The sequence below is a fragment of the Gorilla gorilla genome, chromosome 12 (genome assembly GCF_029281585.2).
Source record: "Gorilla gorilla gorilla isolate KB3781 chromosome 12, NHGRI_mGorGor1-v2.1_pri, whole genome shotgun sequence".
In the NCBI taxonomy this organism is placed as follows: Eukaryota; Metazoa; Chordata; class Mammalia; order Primates; family Hominidae; genus Gorilla; species Gorilla gorilla.
Window position 1 is genome coordinate 77,332,846 of NC_073236.2, and position 24,960 is coordinate 77,357,805.

Genomic DNA, 24,960 nt, shown 5'->3' on the forward strand with positions numbered 1-24,960 from the left:
GTTGCTTTCAGCCACCAAGTTTGTGGCAATTTGTTACAGCAGCCACAGGACGCTAATACATGACCCTCTACTCTCTGACTCTTGTACTCAGCACTTGGGATCAAACAGTGAACCCGATAAACCTCTACACCTCCCAGGGAAATTGACCATCTCTCTGTCTCTGGATTTTAAAAAGGAACAGCCACATAGACATTTTATCAAAGATATATGAATGGTCAATAAACACACGAAAAGAAAATGCACAACATCATTAGCATTAGCATTAGGGCAATGAAAATTAAAACCACAATGAGATACCACTTCATACTCACTAGGATGGCTATAATAAAAGACAATAACAAATGTCAAAAGTGTGGAAGAACTATAATTTTCATATATTGCTGATGGGATTGTAACATGGTACAACTAACTTGGAAAATAGTTTGGTAGTTTGTTTGGTTTTTTGAGACGGAGTTTTGCTCTGTCGGCCAGGCTGGCGTGCAGTGGTGCAATTTCGGCTCACTGCAACCTCTGCCTTTCAGGTTCAAGCAATTCTCCTGCCTCAGCCTCCCGAGTAGCTGGGATTACAGGCACCCACCACCATACCCAGCTAATTTTTGTATTTTTAGTAAAGACAGGGTTTTTACTCTATTCTCTCATGGCATGTGAATTCCCCCACCCTTTAGCTCAGTCCAATAAAAGCAAGCAAACCGTGGGTGAGAACCATATTTAAGACCTCTAGCATCCTCTCCAATGGTCTCCCCTGCAAAATGACAAGTGTAGGCCTAAAACAGAGGAATGGGAATAGCCCCACTTTTAAGAGTAAAGGAGTCAAACATTGCTGGTAGATTTTAAAAAGATCTACAGAGGTTTTTGTTTATTTTTTTAAACTACACATAAAAGGTTTTCTTTTATTTAGGGTGAAGCTGTCAGGCTCTAATAGCAGCCTGGCATAGACAGTGGCCAAAACAGGAACAGAAGACAGGATCTTGTAATACAAAATAAATACAAATTTGTAATCCAATAAAATACAACTGAGGGTGAAGGAAAAAGGAGGAGGACGTCTCACCCCGCACCCAGCCTAAAAGGAGAAGAAAGTGCTGAGGCCAAGTAAGTTTTCTAAAACATGTTAACAGTTCCTTGTGTGTCCATCACTAAACTCATTCATTAACTTTCCAAGTTGGTGCCGTGTGCCTCCTGCTCCCCTGGACACCTCCTGCAGACCACACTCATCACTGGAGTATCTGAGTCACCAGAGGTCTACCTCAGCCCATTGTTGGTACTACAAGCTGGGTCTTGATGCAGAACATACAGCATACAGGCCTTCTCCCAGGGAAAGAGTCAGGAGCCCAGCATAATTTACATCACAGACAACAAAGATGATGCACAGGATGGGACTCAAGCTGCTTCTTCCTAAGTTCGCAGAGAATCTATGTGACTTGATGGCACCTCCAACAGGAGACAAGGTGGTCCTCTCTCCCACCCTGCTTTATAGACAGGCATCAGGGAGGCAGCAGGCCTCTGATTGCTCCCTCCACACCTGTGGTTCCCAGCTCTGATGAACCTTCTTGCCCTGAGCACCATCTGGAACCTTGGCATGCAGCTTAGGTTGGCAGGAGATGAAGGGAGGGAGCTTACAGAAGTTCCTCAAGTCAGCCGGGCATACTGACTCATGCCTGGAATCCCAGCACTTTGGGAGGCCCAGGCAGGTGGATCACCTGACGTCAGGGGTTCCAGACCAGCCTGGCCAATATGGCGAAACCCCATCTCTACTAAAAATACAAAAAAAATTAGCCAGGTGTGGTGGTGCGCACCTGTAGTCCCAGCTACTAAGAAGGCTGAGGCAGGAGAATGGCGTGAACCCAGGAGGCGGAGGTTGCAGTGAGCTGAGGTCTTGCCACTGCACTCCAGCCTGGGCAACAGAGCGAGACGCTGTCTCAGAGAGAGAAAAAAAAGAAATTCCTCAGGTCAAAAGTAGGTGCTGTAGGTGGGCACTCCAGTGATGCTGTGTTCTGACCCAGAGAATTTGCCTTCCTCACGTACGTTCTAGTTACGAGTCACACAAGACCAATACTAACATATGCGAGATTGCAGTAAGCACAGCAACTCCAATCAGCAGGCCCAGGTAGTTAAAGGATAATCCAACTCCTGAAACACAAAGGAATTTTTTTTTAAAGGGAACTAAGTAACACGCCCCTTCCTAATGGGCTCTCAAAAGCACCTTCAGAGATTTATGCTCTTATACCTATCCCTAGCATATTGTCAGGCACATCATAGGTAAGTATTTTTTGAGAAAATAAACAAATGCTAACATTTGATTAAAAGCCAAAGCCAGACTTGGAACAAATGAACCTGGTAATATAAGGGCTCGCCACCTATTTTTGCTCTATAGCTCCCTCAAGAACCCTATGCATGCACACAGAGTTAACTTTGGAAAACGCCTAACATCCGTTTGTGATGCTGAATCTAAATTGCCTGAGAGCTGATAATTATTTTTCATTTTATGCATATCAAAAATTGTTTATTTTTAAAAAGATTCTGTTACATTTGAGACCATGTACCCAGAGAAGCACAAGGCCAGTCGTATTTCAGAATGTATTCTACCATCAGATAGCTTATGTGGATGCAAAGAACTAGAAACTATCTTTAAAGCAAAATCCACAGAAGCTAGATGACTGCAACCTCCAGATGACTGCCTCACAGACCCTGTTCCAACTTAACTCTTGTCAAGTGTCTTATCTGGACACTTGGGAGGGCAGGGGAAGAAAAAAAACATGGAAATATTTTAAATAGTCAGTTACATGTAGATTTCTAGCCATAAGAAATTGAATTACTATATACTGAGCTTCTATTTTATGCCAAACTCAATCTTCTCTTGACATATACGAACTAAGAAACCCCCACCTCAAGAAAAAAACTTGCAAATAGCATGGCAAGATTACCTACCTGCCCTTAGAGTTCAGTGGAAAAAGATTGTGCTAAATGGCATCTTTGCTGGGATTTCAGCATCTAACATTCAAAGATCTAAACAAAGCCTTCGACATCTAGTCTAATCCTTTGTTTCACAGGGATATGCAAGACCTGAGCACCAAGGTCACACAGCAAGTTAGCAAGATGGGAAATAAAAATCATGTCTATTGATCTGCCTGTGGCAGCACAGGCAGGTTACATTATTTCAGAGGTAACTGTACCAAATGAATTACCATCACCAGCAGTAAGTCCTTAAAAAGGCTAAGGGCATCTGTTAATTCATTACCAACTGCTCTATGCTGGACCCGCTCACAAGGAGCTCACATCGATTTTCCAGTGCAAGTCCCTGCCCAATATAATCTTTGATAAGAAGAAAAAAAGCAAGACAAAAGCAAGGGTCACGAAGGAGCCTTGGGGAAACAACTGGATGTTCAAGTTAATTCCTACTCACGTCTACTTTGATCAGAGTCAGGAATAGCATCCTATGGAAGTATTCCAAAGGCAAAGTTGCAAAAGAAAAATCAGTACAATGAACATCCTCATAGTAAATGACCTCATAACATGTTCCAAGTTCTAGAACAGTTCCTGGACTTTGTCCGTATCCTTCGGAAAATGTTTTCTTTGGTATTTGTGGCCAAAGGCATCAGAATAAGAGCTCCACCCTGACCTGCTCAGGGTACAGGGTTTCCAGGAGATCCCAGCAGCTGATAAACACAGCCAGTGGCAGAGTGCCTGGGCAACCGATACCTGGGCAGGGAGCATGCACATACAGCATGCCAGGCTGCGTGGGGGCATGGACTTCAGTCCTCTTGGCAGCGAGGATCACCACAGAGCTTTAGGCCTGTCTCACACTCATTCACATCTAAAGACAGAAGAAATAGGCTGTTCTGGACAGTCACCCAGGGTGTCCCAAAGGCTCCTCTGCGGCTCTTCCCCTCTGTTGCTGACCTCCACCTGTTCCTTGAACATACCACACACAACCCTGCTGCAGGGCCTCAGCACCATCCAGAAGCCTGTTCCCTCGAGGGCTACATGGCTGTCCCTCATCATCTTCTCAAGGAGGCCTTCCTTCACCACCTTTTGAAGCCTTATCACATACATGTGCATATACAAAACCCTATTTATCCCCTTTATCTGATTGTTATTCATAGAGCATATCAACTCAGATACTCTGTAGTTTATCCAGTCTATCTCCTGATTAGACTGTGAAGTACACGAGGGAAGGGATTTGCCTTTTAGGTTTGCTATTGAATCCCCAGTGTCCCAAACAACGCCTAACCCATAGTAAAATGCAATACAATATATTGCATACATAGATGAATTAATAGCCAATTCTTCCTCGGGTTGGGGGACAAGCATAACATTCCCATGATGCAGACTGAGAAAGGGTCTGCTCTCCATGGGAAATGACATGGCCTAGCATCGGGAGACTTTGCCTAGTTCAACTTGATCCTGGCTGAATCATGCCTAATCCAAGTGTGGCACGTGCCATTGGTCACCAGCAGCCAAGAGACCTATCCATACCTTCAAGGAAGGGGCACCTCTTCTTCACCTTGTGGGTTCCTAGAGCATCCTCAGTGAGGGCCCTTATCTGGTAAGACAGGGGATCAGGCACATCCATTCCTTGAGAACTTGAGTGTAGCCAGGAAGCATACGTGACATTCACAGCGTCTTTTCTAGGAATGTTTAGGAAGGGAGGAGAAAAAAACAAGCATCTTTTCTAGGAATGTTTTGAAAGCGAGGAGAAGAAAACAATCTAAACACCACTTGGTAGAGAAATGTTACATTGTTTTTAAAGATTCTGAGATTAGACAGTAAAGTTAGGAAACTATATTGTGGACTATTGCGTTCATTAATTTAGCTTACTTAAATTCAGGATTCTTTTCCATCAAGTAATTTCTTAGTTCATCTCTGTAGAAAAAAAGCTGACTTTTCACATGCAGGTTTAGCACAGGGAGTGTTTTTGTTTGTTTTTTAAGAGACAGTGTCTCTCTCTGTCATCCAGGCTGGAGTGCAGTGGCACAATCATAGCTCACTGCAGCCTTGAACTTCTGGGCTCAAGTGATCCTCTCCTGCCTCAGCCTCCTGAGTAACTGAGACTAAAGGCATGCGCCACCATGCTTGGCTAACTTTTTTGTATTTTTTGTAGAGACAGTCTATGTTGCCCAGGCTGGTCTTGAACTCCTGTTCTCAGAAGATCCTCCTGTCTCAGCCTCCCAAAGTGCTGGGATTACAGGTGTGAGCCACTGTGCCCAGACATGTATTTCTTTATAGCAACACAAGAACAGCCTTATGCACTTGGGTAACCTTTCCACATTCATGCTTAACAGAATGCCAGCTCCTTGTGTCCAGGCCTTCCCACTGGCCATTGCCCATACCTGAGGTTGAGACCTGAGGTTGAGATGAATGGTCGTGATCTTCAGTGCCCCAGTAGAGAGATGAAGCACCGTGGATTTATGTCTCATGTCCTGGTGTTCCTGGAGCTCTGGTGCTGGGACAAGGGTATGGTCTCCAACAGTACCTGCTGAGGGATTATCTGTGGCCCAGTGGGTCGGCTCCAAAGCCAGAGAGCAGCCCAGTGCTCAGCACTCTCACTCTTCAAACCCAAGAGTTTGGCCTAGCTGCTGCCAGGAGGTGGAGGGTTCTGGGCAGTCTGGTGCTCAGTCCTGCCTTCCTGAGCACTTTCCAAATCCAGGGGCTCCTCTTGGAGAGAACTGATGTCCCACGGGGCAGGTGAGGAGTCCAGGCTTTCTCTTTTGGTCACCCCTTCCCGTGTCTGAGCCACTTTTCCATCCCTCTCTTCAAGGGCAACTCTGGACCCCAGCAGTCTCTCCTGTTTATGTGTAAAGAGCAGAGAGGACATGGAGGGCCATTCTGAAGGGGCTGGCAGCAGATGGTTCACCAAGCCATCCTGCGTGGGTTTAGCCTTCAGTCTGGGGAAAGTAGTAGCGAGCAGGGTTTTTGTTAGACCTTGTACTCCCATCCCATGTCTTGCTTAGCTGCAGCCTTGGGGCTACTAAGGTTTCATCCATTAACAAAGGATCTTCTTTTACAGTGGGTAGAAGGAAGAGAGGGATCATATGCTGGGGCCTCCCCTCTATCCTCTGAGGCTTCCTCATTTCCCATTTGAGAGGGCCCCCCAGCCTCTGCCCTTCTGTTTCCCACATGGACGACACTTGGATCTGAGATGGTTCCTAATGGAAACTGTGGGGCAAGAGCAGAGAGAAGCTGCTTATACCAAAGCTCATGGGGGATTCTCTCTTGGGCTCAGCAAAGGCATAGTACTGGCCTTAGAATGCAGCGCTGGTGGGTCTTGGGGTCAATCTCCTGGAAAGCAGCACCACGTTGCCAGCCAGTGGCCCTGCAGCAAACACCTGATTCCCAAGTGTCCACATGCATGTGAGACCTTCCTCTCCACAGTCGGGGAAACCCCATGGCAGATGAGCTCTTGGTACAGTCCTTATGGCCACCAAACCCTTGGATATAAATGACAATATGTTTCTCGGCCCATCTCAGATGACCCAGTTGTACCATATGTTTGGCAGGTGGCTGGATAGATTCTGTGGCAGCAAGAGCTCCTCTAATGGATCCTTCAAAACCACACGGCACCTTCTGATTGGAATATACACTACCCTGAGGTTTTGTCTCACCTGTGTGGGTGAAGGATGGAACAGACAGGAGAAAGATGAAGGAACCAGGTTAGTACAAGACTCAGCTGAGTCATAGAAGGGCATTATAAATGCCACCTATTCAACCCCAAGTTAGCATAAGACTCGCCTTAAGTTACACTTATGGAACAGAGCTACTGGCTTCTCAGAAGGCTCTCAGCTCATGTCACCAGCCCTAGAAGCTTCTCTTCTACTTCCCCATAATTCCTCCCTTCTCTGATTGCCCTCAGTACCCTGCAAATACTTGTATGCTGACTGTTGTCACACATGGCATTAGTCATGCTACATTTGGCTGTCATTGATTTGTCTCTAACCCTCCACTTCTTGATGGCAGGGACCGGCTCTTGTCTCCCACTTGCCAACAAGCACTTTCAAGTGCCTGCTGGATGGGAAGTGATCTTACAGCATCTCCAGACTCTGCTCTAGAACACAGGGGCAGACATCTTGGGGCCAAGATCTCATTTCCTTCACTGACCCAGACCTGGGAAGGTGATAAGAGGAGCAGGCTAATCCAACTCATGGCTTGTCAGCAAGCAGGAAAATGAATGACACTTGGAACACATGGCAGGGTCCCCAACAGGCTCTTAAGGGGCCTTCTGCCATCCTGATGCAGAGCTCTCAGAGGGTGGCGTGTGGGTCAATAGAGACCCCCTCATCCATCTATCATTTGCCATCCTTCTTAACCCTTCCCCATCTGAGTTCTCTGAAGCCTCTCACCTTGGCTTTCAGTGCTACTAATCCTGGCATCGGCAGCTTGGAGAGAACAGGCAAGGCCCACATCTAGGCTCTGTATGATCTCATCTCTGCCCTCCAGTGATTACAGATCTCAACACTCCATGAAGGAATCCCCAGACATCAGATACAGTGCTGAATTGGAACACCATGAAGAAAGCTGCCCACAGCTTTAACTTCCTAAAGAGACTGAAAGTTTTATTCAATTCCCCTGTAGAAGTCATAATTGCCAAGTTTAACCAGAGGTGAGAAGGAAAATAACGTAAGAGAGAACATTTACCTCTGGTACCCAAAATGTTTTATTTGCAAATAAGAGGTCTCTATGGACCCTCTCCCCACCTTACCCTCCAGAGAAAACCAGGATGGGATTAGAACAGCAAAAACTTGCTAACAGCCCCATTGCCCTGAGGATACTTGCAGACACTAAGCCCTGGGACAGCAGGAAAATTAGGACACAAGTCTGGGACTCTTGCCCTGAGGAGAGCCCTGGAGGGCTGGTATGCTTCTAGGTTGGTGCTCACCAAGCCACAAGCAAAAACAAGTCCTCTGCAAAGGAAAGCATGACAGTTTATGCCTAGAGCTGGGATCTGCAAACTACATCTCATGAAACAAATCCAGCTGCTGCCTGTTTTTTGGAACTACAGTTTTATTTAAATATAGTCATGCTGTGTATATAAATGATGGAAGTTACTCTAATCTGCCCTGCTCAATGCAGTAGCCACTAGACACATGTGGCTACTGAGAACATGATATGTGGCTAGTGCAACTGAGAAACTGAATTTCTAACTTTACTTCTATTCTCGTTTAAATAGCTAGTAGACAGTATAAGGACTAACAATAATGATGCCATTTTACAACCTTGACGACTGTGTTCTCAGAAACCACTAAGTTGCCTCCTCTCTCTCACTCTCTTCCTTTATATCTCCCAAACACACAGTGCTGTATAGATTAAGATCAAAAGCAAAGCATTTTTAGCAAAAAACAAAAAACAATTTATATCCAAGAACTTACCAGAATTTTAAGATAAAGAAGATGGTTATGTGGTAAATGTTTAAAGAAATAAAGAATATAATCAAAATAAAAAACACTACTAGGAATAGGCAGATTAGAAAATAAATGAACTTCTAGAAATGCAAAATTGAAATAAAGCCCAATGGATACTGATGTCAGCAATTTACTTGAAATACATCAAAAATAAGATGAATATATAGATACGAAGTATAGTAAAATATTAATGGTAGAATGTAGGTAGTAGATATTGGTGGTTCATTGTAAAGGTCTTTCAACTTAGCCATACGTTTGAAATTTTGTGGTAAAATGTCAGAGAAAAGAAAAACTCATGAACCAACAAACTCACCCATAATTTAACACAAAGACAAGGAGATAAAAACATGAAAGAAGAGATTTGAAGGCTCAAATCAGAAAGTCTTAGATATCTAACTGAAGTCCCAGAGAGAAAAAGCAGAAAAATGGAAGAAAGAACAACATCTGATGGCTACAAGTTTTCCAGAACTGACGAACAACATGAATTCACAGGTCCAGGATGTACAATGTAGTAATTAAAGATGGCCATAAAAATTTCCCTATACCACCCCTTGCGGGGTAGTGTCTAATCCTCCCCTTGTATCTGGGATGGCCTCAGCAACTTGCTTAATAAATAGGACCTAAAAGTCACGCTATAAGACTCCCAAAGCTAAGTCAGAACCAGCCTTAGTTTCCATCTTTGTCTCGTTTCTTACAAAGCCAGAGGCCTTGTAAGAAATCTGAATGGACAAATCTCAAGACTGTGTAAAAGGAAGAGGGACACATCTGAGTCCAGCCTCCCAGCTGTCCCCACTGATGTTCATGTTGTAAACGCATGTGAGCAAAGCTATTTTGGACCTTCCAGACCAGCCCATATTTCAGCTAAACACCACAAAGATACTGCGGCCAATCTCGTGTGGGGTGGAAGAATTGCCCAGCTGATACTTGCTTAAATTTCTGAGCCACAAAAGAGGTAATAAAATGGTTATTTCTTTAAGCCACTAAGTTTTGGGGCAGTTTGCTATCCAACAAATACCTAGAACTTAGTATACTCAAGCAAAATTTAAAATAAAAAAGGAATTGACACAGACATAATGAAATTGCAAAACTTTAAAGACAAAAAGATCTTAAAGTCAGAGACAGGATTGATCACCTTGAAGAAATGTCAGTTAGATTCCATAGCCACAATAGAAACAAGAGACAGTGGAATAATTTCTGGCAGATGTTGACAGAAAAAGTTTTCAACTTAGAATCATGTACCCAATACAGTTATAATGAGGCTAGGTGCGGTGGTTCATGCCTGTAATCCCAACACTTTGGGAGGCCAAGGCAGTTGGATCACCTGAGGTCAGGAGTTCAAGATCAGCCTGGTCAACATGGCGAAACCCTGTCTCTACTAAAAATACAAAAATTAGCCGGCGTGATGGCAGGTACCTGTAATTCTATTTACTCGGGAAGCTGAGGCAGGAGAATTGCTTGAACCTGGGAGGTGGAGGTTGCAGTAAGCCGAAATGGTGCCACTGCACTCCGGCCTGGGTGACAGAGTGAGACTGTCTCAAAAAAACAAAACGAAACAAATTATCATGAAAGAGGGTGAAAGATACTAGATAAATAAAATCGGAGTCTGCCTTCAAGAAACTGTAATGAAACTTCTAAAGTTCATTTAGAGAAGGATGGTTTGAAATACAGAGAAGGATGTGGACAAATAAAATACTAAAGCTTTTTTTACAGATAAGAAAAAAAGCAGTACCCACCAGTGTAGTTCTGGGGTGTCACAGTCTCCAGAGAGGATTCACTCTCTTCCCAGGGGACAGGTGGGTGGAATAGCAGGAGTCCCCACACCCTGGGTCCTTTTGCCAGGGGGGGTTTACTGGAAAGCTAGGAAGGGAACCTGGCAGATCCCAGGTGAAGTCTCTCCATACCTGTTCCAGGGAGTGGGTGGATTTCCAGATCTTAGCTTCTTTTAGAGCAACCCCTTTGGAGGGTGAATGGCCACGTCAGTATGCTCTTCAAGGGACTCTCCAGAGGAGGTCACTGCCCAGCCAGTTTACAGCTCCAAGACCAATGCAGCAGCCACATGCGGTCGCACATGTCTTTGGCTCTGAAGGCCCTGGTCGCACATCCAGGGGAGGGTGCCAGAGTGTGAGAAAGCCAGAACCCAGGAACTAGCCCAGGAGCAAAGGGATGCAGTGCATCACCCAATCTTCCTCCTTCAAGGAGGCTGCTCCTTCTGTGCTGCCTCTGCTGTATGAAGTAGCTGGGAACAGTTTCCCACTTGACCTCAAGTAGTGAGGACCAGCTATTGTCCCACTAGGAACAGCTTCCTTGGGCCCAGGGCAGGAAGTACTCACTAGACTTCTAGATGCCAGCTCCGTTTCACCCTGGCTTCGGGAATGAGCCAGAGAAGCCACTGAGCTCTGCAGAAGGCACTCCATGTCAGTCTGCAGAAAGCTTGGATCGCAGCTCCCAAGGAGTTCAGCAGAGAAGCTGCCAGCAGCCTCTGTCTCTCCTTGACTGAACAAGCCCTGGGGCATGGCTGGACTTAAAGAGCTGAGGGAGTGATCTACCTCCCCTCTAGTCTCAGATAGGACATCCGAAAGCAACTGTGAACCTGACAGCAACCACGAAGCTATTGTAGACATTCCCATGGTCCCCTCTAGTGTTCCGGGTTCTCTGTGGTAGGCAGAGGGTGGGAACACCAGTGTAGGTTGGGAAACATATTGCGGGGCAGTTGTGGCTACAGGAGCTTGTTGAGGGGCCATTGTCAGCATCACCCTGGCCAGGTTCTCCAGCAATTCTGTGGCCAGCCCATTTGGACTCCAAGAAGTGTGTATTGAGTCTCTTCTTGTAAAATTCCCATGGTGCTTTGAGGAGACACCCTCTGAGATCACACCACGGGGCAGGCTAGCTGTCTGTCCTGGCTCAGGGAAGGCTGAGGATAAGGCCATCCAAGGGAGAAGATATGACTTCACCTCAGAGGTAGCCACTCAAAGGCCATGGGAGAGAGCAAGAGGTATTAACACTTTACCACCCAGAGATGCATCTGCCAAGGTGACTCTTGCCTCACTGCAGATGAGCTTGGCTCTTGAGCAAGCAAGCCCCTTGATGGTAGAATTTGGGATGTCTGTAGGAATTCACCAAAGCCAAGTCAGTCAGAAAGCACTCAGCTGGGAACACAGGAAGAGCAGAACTGGAGATAGGAGAAGGCTGTGTGGTAACAGAAATAGGATCTGGCCTGCCTTCCAGAGACAATCAGGCCTCAGTGGCCAAGCCTGCCCCAGGCTCTCCCCATGGGAAACATGGCGTGTCACCAGGCAAGACACTCGTCTGTACAGGAAGCTGCTTGTACCCTCTGGGAAGCATTCCACTTCCTGAGAGGGGCTGAGAGAAAGCAGCTCCCTTTCCCAAGATGTCATTCTTTCCCATAAGCCCAAATCTGAGTGGTTAATTGAATTAGAATTAGAATTATAGGTACCTGCCATCACGCCTGGTGAGTCCACAGAGGCTGGCCCATCTTCTGAAGTGTTCTCCTGCCTTCTCCATCCTACAAGTGAGGACCAAGCTGCCAGTTTGGTGGTCACCATGGAACTTGTTATGGAACTTGCAATGCTGGAAGGGACCTCTCTGCTGAGGCTCAGGCAGAAGTACTCTTTTCTGAGTTTTCTGACCACCTTGTATCAAAGACTGATGTTTCTACAGAGGTTGAAGAAAAGGCTATTTTCAAAAGATCCTTCTCACTTGTTTCTGGCAACTTGGTGGCCAGGATGCTCTCTGCTGCGTGCTTGCTGAATAACATGAGAGACTGGCTGAACCACGTGGGGCACCGAAGTTCCTGAGATCCCAAGTCTCTTCTCCATTTCAGTTTTTGGACCAGTGATGCTTTTAACAGGTTTGGAGGAGGTTCTCTGAAATGGAACGGGAGACTTCGTAATACAGGACTTCATGATCTTTTCCCTTGAATCTGCTCTAGGATCCCAGAAGACATGATACTTCCCCTGCAGTGCTTTATCTCCGGTGTCAAGCATAGTTCTCAGCTAGCAAGACCACATGCACAGCCAGAGCCTGGGTGGCAGAAACGTGTACTCTCTTGTTCCAACAGGCATGGAAAGAACATGGGGTCATGTTCTTTCTATCACAGGGGAGACACCCTGAAACATGATCTTGTCAGGGTTTGCCTCATAATCATTGATTCCTGTGGCCCTAAGGCCACGGGCATAAATAACAACGTGGCTTTGGGGGCCGGCCCAGATGGTCCCCTTGTACCAGATGTTCAGAGGAAAACAACTTCACATCATCAGGTTAGAGAACTCACCCACCTTGTCTCTCAGGACGACATGGCAGCATTTCACGGGGACGAAGATTTCTGTCCAAGAGAGTCTGAGTCCTGTAGGAAGGAAAGAACTAGGTGGAGGCACTGGGAAGAAAATCTGTTTATATGAGTGCTGTCAACAGCAAAGCTTCTGTTTTGCCCTTTGCATACATTTCCTATGCCTGGGCCAGAAAACAAGCACATTCAAGTTGTTGAGGGGAAGGTATGAAGAAAGAGGCTTAAAGAATAAGAGCAAAAAGACATAACAAGTGATTCATAGGATATGGTATTCCCTTCAGCTGACATCTAGGACCGGCTCCCTCAAAAGAGTGGGGGGAATGGGGTAGGACCTTGTAGGGGAAGAAAAATAATCCTTTCTACCCTTCGTAATTCTTAACCAGGACTCCCTGTAACAAAGGTTAACAAGCAAAAACACAAACAGAAGTTTGATAATGTGTGTATCTCCTGTATATATGGGAGATAACCCAGAGAAATGAGATTTCAAAGAAAAAGTTTAAATCTGAGGTTTAAATACCATCAGTTCTCTGAAATAAAGAAAGAAGAGTATAGGGAAAGACCCTGTTAAGACCAGAAGACCAGGAAAAGCACCTTAGACAAAGGTAAGGTTGTTCTGCAGGTTTAAGTCATGCCTCCTCCATTAAGTGTCTGGTGATTTAGCCATCCTTCTCCTCCTGGGACAGAGAGGGAGACACTCTTATAGGCGGAGACTTCCTTTATTAATATAACTTTCTCTTAAAATTGTAACTTTTCAGTCATATTTTTGTGGTGGCATATTTTAGTGTCCAACCACCTGAAGTCACTCACAGAGGGAAGTCATCTTCGTGGAAGCCATTGAAAAGGTAGCTCTGGCACCTGCTGAGAATAGTATGGAGAGGGAGAGCTTTCCCTCTGTCCTCTGAGGCTTTGATGGCTGAGTCTATGAAACAAACTGGCAGTAGACAGATTCACAGTAAAAATAAGAATACAAATTTATTACATGCATGGGGACATCACATGAAAGAAAAGTGTATATCCCCCAAAACCTGGTGAGATCCAGCAGCATATTTACTGTCTTCACAGGGGAGGCTGGAGGGTGATGTGAGCAACTTAGGGAGCTGTAAATGAGTTTTGGTGTGAATAGACCCCCTCTCGCCAAGGGAACCAAAAAACAAACCTGAGTTCCAGGCCATGATGGGCTGGGAGGTTAGATAGGCCTTGTCATCTACCCCTTCCTTCACCCAACCCCCATTAGGCCTTCTTCCCTAAGGGTTAAACAGAAACCAGCTTTCGACAGACTCGCTTCACCAATTTCAACCAATCACCTAATGCCGTCCCTCCCTTTTGCTGTTTTGACACAGCAACAGACCAGCATTCTTTCCTAATAGAGACCACCAATCATGAAGTGATTCTGGTCAGTCTACAGAGGCTGTGCACTGAGGGCCTTCCTGTCCTTTACTTCACTTTTTGTTGTAGAGTCTAACTGAATGTTAAGTCTTTACCCCAAAGCGAACATGGAATGCACATTACGTACATGTTAGCCTACTACACATGCACTCACTCCCCTTCATTAATATTTATAGCTCCTCCCATAACCTGTTGAATATGTGTATTTAGCCCTTCAGCATAAATTCCCATGTCATCCTTCTTTCCCTCAGAGCACTTGCTTTTCAGTTTCAACTAGTAGCTCCACGTCCTGCCTGCAGGTCGTGGTACCCTCCTTTCCAAATGTACGAACCTCATGATTCTTCATTTGATGCTGGGAAAGATGAGTGGGCCCTCAGAAGAAAAGGTGACAGCCTATGACGAAGTCTGTCTGGGCACGGAGTCAAACCTCAGTCTCCTCTCCTGTGTTATGAGTTGGTCTTGGTTGACGAGGTTCCTGGGGAAGTCATGACAGTTGAGTTCCTTTTGGAGGATTGTCTTTAGGCAGATAAGGTGAGCTCAAAGCTAGCCTCTGCCTTCATCCACTGTCTCTCAAAATGCCCTCAGTTCAAAGCAATCAGCACACCAAAGCATATTTTGGGGTGGCATTTTCTGAACTCCTTCAGCAGACAGATCACAATGAGGCATCATTTGCTCAGCAGCAACATAAATTGAGAAGCTGCTGGTGTAACACCCAGATCAGCCATTTGCCACCCAAATTCCCAGCACAATGTTGGGCAGGCAGGAAGTTGTCTCAAATGGTCGCTACTATCAGGAAAGTACCTTTACTCCCCGAGTCTGTTTCCTCATCTCTAAGGCTGTCATCACTACCTGAAAGGGTTTTAGCCCAGGTTTAGTCCATAGCATGCTTTCCTATGTTCTCACAACTGTTTTTATTCTATTGGGAGTGGGTAGGGGTGGAGGATTCAGAAAAGCCTAAGATATGGCCCTTGAGGACATGGTCCAGTTATGGACAAAATCATGTTTGTGGAGAAGTACACAAGCCAGCCTATGATGGCCAATGGAGGCACTCAGAGGATGGGAGAGATCCTGTGAATCCCTCCATGTTGTTCCTATCCTCTCTATTGACGTGGGGCTTTGGGGAAGACTTTAGACTACAAAAAAAAAAAAAAAAAAAAGGCTCCAGTCAGTTGCTTAACTCTTCTCCACCCCAGACTAATCCATGAGCATGTCCTGTTGACTCCTCCTCCAAAATATCTAGAATCTAACTAGTTTTCACCCTTACCTCCATACTGCCATGTCTCACACTTGGCATCTCCCTAACTCATCTCCCTGCTTATACTCGTGGAATGGTCCATTATATAGAGTGATTTTTGTTCAAAGATAGATACCACCTTGCTCATATCAATACCTTTTAGTAGCTGGCCCATCATTCAAAATGAAATACACTCTTACATGTCATAATGACATCTTGGTCAACGATGAACCGCATACACAATGGTGGTCCCATAAAATTATAATGGAGCTAAAAGATTCCCATCACCTAGTGAAGTCTTGATGAACTAGCCTCGTGTAGGCCTAGACAAATATGTTTGTGTCCACATTTCCAACAAAAAAAGTTTACAAAGTAAAAAAAAAAAAAAATTAATAGAAAAAGGCTTATAGAAGAATATAAGGAAAACATTGGCTGGGTGTGGGGGCTTATGCCTGTAATCCCAACACTTTATGAGGCCAAGGCAAGAGGATTGCTTGGGCCCCATCTCTACCAAAAAGAAAAAAAAAAAATAGGCATAGTGGCACACACCCGTTGTCCTACTCAGGAGGCTGAGGCATGAGGATCACCTGAGCCCAGGATGTCAAGGCTGCAGTGAGACTAGATTGCACCACTGCACTCTAGCCTGAGTGACAAAGCAAGACCTGTCTCTAAAAAACACGCTATTTTGGTACAGCTGTATGTACTTGTTTTAAACTAAGTATTATTACAAAAAATCAAAAAGAAAACTAAAAAATTTATAAAGTAAAAAAGTTCTAGTAAGCTAAAGTTAGTAATTGAAGAAAACAAAATTTTAAATGTAGTGTAGCCTAAGTGTACAGTGTTTATAAAGCCTACAGTAGTGTACAGTAATGTCCTAGGGCTTCAAATTCACTCACCACTCACTGCCTCACCCAGAACAACTTCTAGTCCTACAAGATTCATTCATGGTAAGTGCACTATACAAGTGTACCATTTTAATCTTTTATACTATATTTTTACTGTACCTCTTCTATGTTTAGGTATGCTTAGATACATAAGTACTGAACAATGTGTTACAGTTGCCTACAGCATTCAGCACAGTAACATGCTATACAAGTTTGTAGCCTAGGAACAAGAGGCTGTACCATACAGCTGAGGTGCCTAGTAGTCTGTACCATCTAGGTTTATGTAGGTCTATGATATGCACACAAGAAAGAAATCACGTCATGCATTTCTCAGAACATATTCCTGTCATAAAGTGACATAAAACCATACTGACACCTGAGGGGTACCAGAATATGCCACCCCCAAATGTGCACCATTGGCATATAAATTATTTTCAGCTAAACGTCATTGAGAACGAGCAGATTCAGAAAAAGCTCTAAAAACAAGTTTTTATATCATAAAGAAAATTTATATTTATAAACGAAATTTCCCATCGTAGAGGTGTTTCCCCCTCCAGGAAAGGAAGGATTCTTAACTCTTCTCAATGGAGAAGGCATCAATCTGTGTAACAAACCTTGATACACAACCCTTGCTTACGGTACTTTTCAGGATCGTCTTCCCATAACCTGCCTTCTCTAAGAGCCTAAAACCCTGTTGTTGTTGTTGTTGTTGTTGTTGTTGTTGTTGTTGTTGTTGTTGTTATGAGAAATAAAACTAAAATCCTAAGCCTCCCAACTGACTGGATGGACCCACTCTTTGCCAAGCATACCCCAGAGGAAACTTAAAAACTGAGTTCCCCACCATGACCAGATGGGAGGTCAGACAGACCCCATTATATCCTTCCCTCCCTAATTGCCATTAGGCTTAGTTTCCTAAGGGCTAAACAGAAACTAGCTCTTTTTTAAGTAGAGACAAGGTCTCACAATGTTGCCCAGACTGGTCTTGAACTGCTGGCCTCAAGTGATCCTCCTCCCTTAGCCTCCCAAAGTGCTGGGATTACAGGCATGGGCTACCAACCTTGACCAAAGCCATCCCTTTCAAAAGACTTGCTCCACCACTGATTTTAGCAGGACTCCTCTCCCCTTTTGCAGTTTGATACAAATACTAGCCAGTATTCCCTCCTGATAGCGGGCCACCAGCCAGGAACTAGTGGTGGCTGGTTTACAGAGGCTGCGCACAGGATGCCTCTGTGACCTCTGTTTCACCCTTTGATAGAGAGCCTGATTCTAATGCATTTAAGTGTTCAGTCTCCACCCCCAGAGTGAACATGGGATGTATGTAACATGCATGTTTGCTTAGTATGCATGTATACATCCCCCTTCTGAATATTCATAGCTCCTCCGATAACCTGTTGAATACGTATACTTAGCTAACCCTTCAGCATAAATTCTCATTTAACCTTTCCTCCTTTGAAGTACGCCCCAGCCTGAGGGTGGCCAGCCTGCAGGCTGCAACCCTTTATAAGACATAAAGCTCTCTTTTCCAAATGTATGGACCTCATGATTCTTGAGTTGACAGGTATTTAAACCCAAGTTCTAACTACCCCTTTGGGTTACTTATCACTGAGTGCTCTTATATGTGCATGTGTGATGCACATGTTAGGAAACTATTTTTCTTCTGTTAATGTCTCTCTGGCCAGTCTCATTTACAGGACCCCAGCTGGAGAACCTGAAAGGGTAGAAAAAAAAAATTATCTTCCCCTACACACCTATGCAGGACCTCTAAGGCTTCTCTTGATCTGGCCACTGCCTCCTGGACCTTACTTCCTGCATCTCTCCTCCTTGCTCGTTCCCTTCTGGCTATACTAACTTCCTTTCTGTTCTTAAGAATACGTGAAACTCATTCCTACCTTAGGATGTGACACTACTGTTCCCACTTCCCAGGATACGCTCCCTTCATTTGGCTTTCTCATTTCAACCAGCTTTCTACTCAAACATCACCTCAAAGAAGCCTCCTCTAACCACTATCAAAAATAGCCTCCCAACCTTATGTTTTTCTTCCTATCACCTAAACATAAAAATATGGTAGTTCTATCAATGGACTATCTCCCCCACTAGAACATACGCTGCATGGAAGAACATACTTTGATTTTGTTCATTGCTACATTCCCAGGGCTTAGTATAGTACCTAGCAAATGAGAGCTGCTCAGTAAATGTTGGCTGAACATATAAGAGCCTGTCAACTATTTGACACTGTGTCACTTGGATGGACGTAAATAATCATAAGTCCAGTAATAAGGCCACAGGACCAGTGGGGGTAGTTAGAGGGAGAGGTTTCAACCCAATACAAGTTAAATGTAACTGAGAACAAACATGTCTCTTGTTCCTAATAACTAGAGTCTACTTAGCAGACGTGGATGCAAAGCAGGACAGTGGTTCTCATACTTGAGTGAGCATCAGAACCACAGAGAGGACTTGTCAAAAATAGAAACTGCTGGGCTCAGAATTTCTGATTCCTTAGGTCTAGGTGGGGCCTATGCATGTCTAACAAGTTCCCAGGGATGGGGCGATATTGGTCTGAGGACCTCACTTGGAGAGCCATTTGTTATAGAAGTTTGGACTATATAATCACCTTTCCATCGACAGAAACCCAGGGAGTAGACTCAGAAGGAGTATGGGCATGTTGGCCTTCAAATATCACATGGATCTAATAGCTGAGCTTTACTATTGTTATCCTCATGTCACTAACCTTCAGGGAAAAACCCTCTTACCTAAATTCTTCCAAAAATCAAGTATTTCCTCCCTTATGGAGCATTCCCTGCCTGCACTAGTCCATGATGCCTGTAATCCCAACACTTTGGGAGTCCAAGGAAGAAGGATCACTTGACCCCAGGAGTTTGACACCAGCTAGGGCGACATAGACTCCATCTCCACAAAAAAATTTAAACATTAGTTTGGTGTGGTGACGTGCACCTGTGGTCCCAGCTACTCAGGAGCCTGAGGTGGGAAGATCACTTGAGCCTGGGAGGGCAAGGCTGCAGTGAGCTGTGATTGCACCACCATGCTCCAGCCTGAGTGACAGAGCAAGACTTTCTCTCTTTCTTTCTCTCTCTCTCTCTCTGTCACACACACACACACACACACACACACACACACACACACACACCAGATACAGGTGGATACAGGAGGAAACAATAGTAGAAAATTCATTCAATTCATTCTTCACCTCCAAAGCATCTAAATCCAGGCCTGACAGAAATACACCATTCAGAAACACACCAGGAGGAGACTTCTCCTTCGTCCCTTCTCCTCTGGCCAATACAACAGATGTCAAAAGCACAGCCTGCTCTAGAATCCTGCACAGACAGGGTTCAGCCCCACATGGAGACGCCAGGTGCCCACGCAGGTGTTACTGTGGTGGTATTCAGCACCGGCTGCATATTGGAACTGGCTGGGAAGCTTGTAAACATCCAGACGGCCGGGTTCCACTCAAAACCAATTAAGTCAGACTCTCTAGGGGTGGGACTCAGGCCTCACAATTTTAAAAGATCTTCAGTTAATTCTCATGTTCAGCCAAAATTGAGAAAAGCTGCTTTGTTGTTTTTCTAACAGGCCCTCAGAAATGCCAGTGTAGACTTGGCAGTGTTGTCCACCTTAGTGGATCATTTATTCTGGCCCTTAGGATGATCCTGGTTCTTGGCTGTTGCATATCACTCAGCTCTGAGACATAACCTCATACAGGGACAAGAAACACTTGAACAGAATCAAATGCCAGAGCAAAGCCTTCTCCATAGGCCCAACCTCAAGGTTACATCTCTCCACTTAATAGTGTCGTCAGTTTTGAGTTCCTACAAAGGCCAAAGGCGGTGCCTCTCAGCCATAACCCTGGTCTCATTGTTTGGATGGAGGCAACATTGTGGGAGGCTGGCAAGAGCCCCTCTCGGGACAGAGCAATCAGCTTTAGTGCCTGCAGCACTCTGACTTCTATTTCCTCTCGATTTTCCGGAGTTTTGGAGTAAACATAGAAGATGACACCAGATGGCTGGGCACAGTGGCTCACGCCTATAATCCCAGCACTTTGGGAGGCTAAGGCGGGCGGATTGCCTGAGCTCAGTAGTTCGAGACCAGCCTGGGTAACAAGGTGAAACCCCATCTCTACTAAAATACAAAAAATTAGCCGAGCGTGGTGGCAGGCACCTGTAGTCGCAGCTACTCGAGAGGCTGAGGCAGAATTGCTTGAATGAACCCAGGAGGCGGAGCTTGCAGTGAGCCGAGATTGCACCACTGTACTCCAGCCTGGGCAACACAGCAAGACTCCATTTCCAAAAAAAAAGAAGAAGAAGAAGAAGAAGGAGACGCCAGAATAGAATTAGTAGTCCTGGTCTTAGAGGTGTCACAATTTGATGACCCCCTCCTCACTCATTTCCTCAAAGGCCAAAGTCCCAAAATGTTGATAATAATGTAGATTTTTTACCCGTTTTACAAACATGAGTACCTGACTTGTCTGTGTCCCTACAATGTCATCCACCTCTTCAAGAGGTCCTCTGCCTGGGTCACTGGGTTTCTGGGCCTGAGGTGTTTGCCTGGCATCCCCCAAGATGACGGATTTCCCGAGGTCAGGAGCTAAGCTTTATGGGTCTCTATCTCCTGTGGTTGCCCCCATGCAGGGGTTCCAAAAGCATTGATTGGTTGGTAGAAAATATAGGAGGCCACATTTGTAGAAGAGGAAGCTGTTCTTCCCCCTGGGCAGGCTCTCTTGAGAATTAAATGTGATTAAGGGCACAGTGGGCAGCAGGTAGCTAGAGCTCACCTTGGGGGAGTTGTCAAGAACTTCACTCATCACTACCCCAGGGCCTGATATCCCAACGTCCACCTGATGTCTGGCAAAAAACGTGCTTCCTTCTAGGAATAGGAGGTGCCTGTTGTGCACAGAAGCCTTTTCTCAACTCCCGCCCATCTAATTTATCTAGCAAATGGCCCCAGGAGCTACCACTCTACATCTCCCCCTTGCCTGAGGGCATCCAAAGGGGCTCGAATAATATGCTGATATGCAATTTGGGGGCCTGAGGACAGGTCACTTCCCACATGGGCACAGCCATGCACCACCCACTCCTGGAAGGTCCCCTCAACCCAGGGCTCCCCAAGAGCAACGGGGTGGCAGGCCAGGCACTCTCTGCATGGAGCCTGGGCAGCTCCTGAATACTCACCTCTTTGGCTCAGGGCCTGAGAGCCAAGCCAGGCTTGGGGCTAGGCCTGCAACCTAGTCACGGAGGTGGGCCTGGGCCTGGCCCTCAGGGAGCTTCCATTCCAGCCATCAGGCAAGAGAAGGACACCAGGAGGAAGAAAAGCCTCGTGGAGAGCAGGGGCCCCATTCTGACCACAGCTCCCTTCCCTCTTCCAGCAGCAGTGGTCTGAGGTGGGACAAAGCTTCCACTGCCTCCTCCTTTTGGGCAGCTCTGAGGCCTGAGGATGTAATTAACTAATGATGCACCTGTTCTTCATTAACCAGTGAAGCAGGGATTCCCAACCACAGCTGGGATGGAACCAATACTGGGGGAATTAAAGATCAAAAAACACCAAAGGCCAAGACAAAGCTGATGGAGTGGCTTCTTCCCACTCACCCACCAGCCCTCACCAGAGGCTGAAAGAGATTACTCCTCACTTATTTCTCAGGGGATCTTGCTGAAGCAGGAAATTTCCCTGACCCTTTGTGGGTGGGAACTGGAGTGTGGGTGTTTGAACTAGCTACTTCAGTGCTAGCAGGGGCAAACCCCACTCACTGGAATCCACCACACTCAACCCCTCCAGGGATGGAGCATTCAGGTGAGCGGGTGCAGGAGCCAGAGAGAGCGCTTTTGGGTGCCAGCAGGAACAAACTCTACTGGCCCTGCAGCAGTGTCTAGGGGGGTGCCCACAACCCCTAAAGCCCCAGAAGGAGTGTTTCAGTCAATGCTGTTTTAGCTTTGCCATCTGCAGATGGCTTAAGTGTTAACAGCTCAGTGGAGGGTCAGTGTGACAGCCCTTTGCACCCACACTCAAATTCTTATCTGAGGTCTAGGAGGAATGAGGTCACACAAACAAATCGGAGATGATAAATGCAGGGGATTTTATTGCTGATGGAAGTGGCTCTCAGTGAGAAGGGGAGCTGAGAAGGGGAGGGAGTGGGTAGGTAATCTTCCCCTGGAGTCTGGCCATCCCTGGCCAGACTCCTCTCCAAAGCTATGCCATCAAGCTGTCCCTCTGAAGTCAAGTCCCTTCTCTCCGACATTCAACCATAGTCTCTGACATCCAGCTGCTTCTTCTCTTCTCTCTCTGCTAGCGGAGCCTGGGGCTTTCTTGGGCACAGGTTAGGAGTGGGGCGGGCCATGGGTGGTTTTGGAAAAGGCAACAGTCAAGCAGGAAAACAGGAATGTTCTCACTTTGGGCCATAGTTTTAGGCTTGAGGGTGAGGCCCTTGCTGGAGACCCGCCCACTTCTGCCCAGAATTTCCCTTCTCCTGTCCCTATCATTGCCACCCAAACCTGGGCAAAGGTAAGGCTGAAATTCCCTTGGAATGAAAACAAGATGGACATGAAGAACTGCTAGACCAGGAGTCACTCCAGCCACCGGCCTCCCCTTTTCTGAGCACTTCCTCCCTTCCTGGTGCTTCCTCATCACTCAGCTTTCCTCGGAGTGCACCCTCAAGTCTACGGAACCTGCTTCCAGAAACCTACTGGCATTAGTCATTTGCACCATTGTGTGATTTCAGTCCTTATGTCATCTCTCCCACCATAATCCCTGGTCCTCTGAGTGGAACATCAAGGTCTTGTAGCCACTTTTCCTGGGTTGAAGAACTCCAGGCATGGCAAGGCCCTGGAAGAGATATGGGGTGGAGGAGGGATGCAGAGGAATTCTGGGTCCTGAAATTATACCATTTAAGTGAATCTTGCCATCTCAGGCCCCGCCACTCCAAAAGTGTTGGCACTTCTCAGAGTTATGTCCTTGGCCAAGGTCCCTCCACACTTCTCTCGGGTCCTCTCTGCAGCACACAGGACTTCCACCACCACCCATTCCCGATGCCCTCAAATCCTTACCTCTACCCGGTGTCTCTGAGTGCCCTGCCTTGGGATCAGGCTGGCTACTGAATGCTCAGTTTCTACCTGAACATGTGGTGTCCCCTTCCCCAGATGCCATCTGCTCCTTCTTCCATAGCTTCATCAGTGGTACCATTCTACTTGGGTGGCACCTGCTGCATAAGCCCCTCTCCTCTCCATCCATCATTCCACTGCCTTGGTTAGAGCCCTAGAACCCTCACTTACCTATGAGAACAGTCTATCTTTATTGTGAGTTTGAGGAGTCCTTGTAGGTGGTTTTTCTGCATGGAAAAGATTAAAGATAACTTTGGTTTTTTAAAAAAAAACAATATAAGTTTTTGGCATGATCAATTTAAAAAATCTTCCTTTAGCTTTTTTTCCAACAGTAATAATTTACTATAAAGAATTAACTAGGCATACATTTGTTGACTGTATCACCAATAATTATAATTATACTTTACTGGGCAACATTTTCAGTAAGTAGAGCTTTTAAAGTTCTAAGGATTGAGCACTTTCAGGTGTCATTTCTCTGTCTCTCTCTCTCCCTCGATATACATATTTATATATATATATATTTTTTTTTTTTACCATCTTAACCATTTTTAAGTGGCACATTGTTCAGTGACATTAAGTATATTCATGTTGTTGTTCTACCACTGCTAACATCCATCCACAGAATTCTTTTCATCTGCGAAACTGAAACTCGGTACACATTAAACACTAACTCCCCATTCTCCTTCCCCTGCCCCAGCCCCTGGCACCACCATCCTGCTTCTGTCTTTATGAATTTGACTATTCTAACCTTACATAGGTAAAATCATATTGTATTTGTTATTTCATGACTGGCTTATTTCACTTAGCATAGTGTCCTCCAGGTTCATCCATGTTGAAGCATGTGACAGAATTTTCTTCCTTTTTAAGGATGCATAATATTCCACTGTATGGCTATACCACATTTTGTTTATCCATTCATCTGTAAAAAACCTTCCTTTAGATTTTAAGTTCTTTGAAAGATTTTCCCCCCATTTATAACTGTAGCAAATTATAGCAAACATCTTTAGAATGTTGTTGGTTAATATTTGGTCCTATTTATAAGCTTATGTATATACATTCAAACATTTTAAACTACTTTTATAAATTTAATATATGCAATTTCTTTTTAAATACCTCAATTATTTGACTTAAACAAAATCTTAATAACTTTTTGAAAATGTAAATATAATAAACTGATAAATATAGCAATACTTAAATTATTCTAAGTCTTCCAACACAGAAATTTATTAAACTTTCAACTTAAAATCACAAGTCTAACTTCTTCAATTACACTTTTAAATTCAAATTATAGGCCTGGCACAGTGGCTCACGCCTGTAATCCCAGCACTTTGGGAGGCCGAGGTAGGCAGATCATTTGAGTCCCGGAATTTGAAACCAGCCTGGGCAACATGGAGAAACCCCATTTCTACAAAAAACACAAAAAGATTAACCAGGTGTAGTGATGCATGCCTGTACCTACCCAGGAGGCTGAGGTAGGAGAATTGTTTGAACCTGGGGGGCTGCACTCCAGCCTGAGTGGCAGAGCAAGACCCTATCTCAAAAAAAAAAAAATTCAAATTATAAGCCTCAGCTGTTCCTCTCATAGACCAAATTCTCTTAAACATCATAAGTACTTAAAACACCAACTATGTGTACAGTATTCCTAAAACAA

At 45.3% G+C, this 24,960-nt stretch overlaps 1 protein-coding gene and 1 long non-coding RNA gene across 2 annotated transcripts in view; one reads left to right on the plus strand and one right to left on the minus strand.

Moving 5' to 3' along the window:
- TMEM17 (transmembrane protein 17) overlaps positions 1–4,881 on the plus strand; it is a 57,905-nt gene extending 53,024 nt beyond the window's left edge. The window contains exon 5 of the mRNA XM_063696167.1: positions 899–4,881. Coding sequence (XP_063552237.1) covers positions 899–903 — 5 coding nt within the window. The 3' untranslated portion in view covers positions 904–4,881. The remainder of the gene's footprint in view (positions 1–898) is intronic.
- On the minus strand, positions 1,947–23,587 carry LOC129531619 (uncharacterized). Its single transcript, XR_010130121.1, has 7 exons — positions 23,481–23,587; positions 14,417–14,560; positions 12,689–12,756; positions 11,848–12,277; positions 4,816–6,599; positions 4,474–4,625; positions 1,947–2,127 (listed from the first exon to the last, which is right to left on the minus strand). It is a non-coding gene; the product is annotated as an uncharacterized lncRNA (long non-coding RNA).
- Between the last annotated feature and the right edge of the window lie 1,373 nt (positions 23,588–24,960).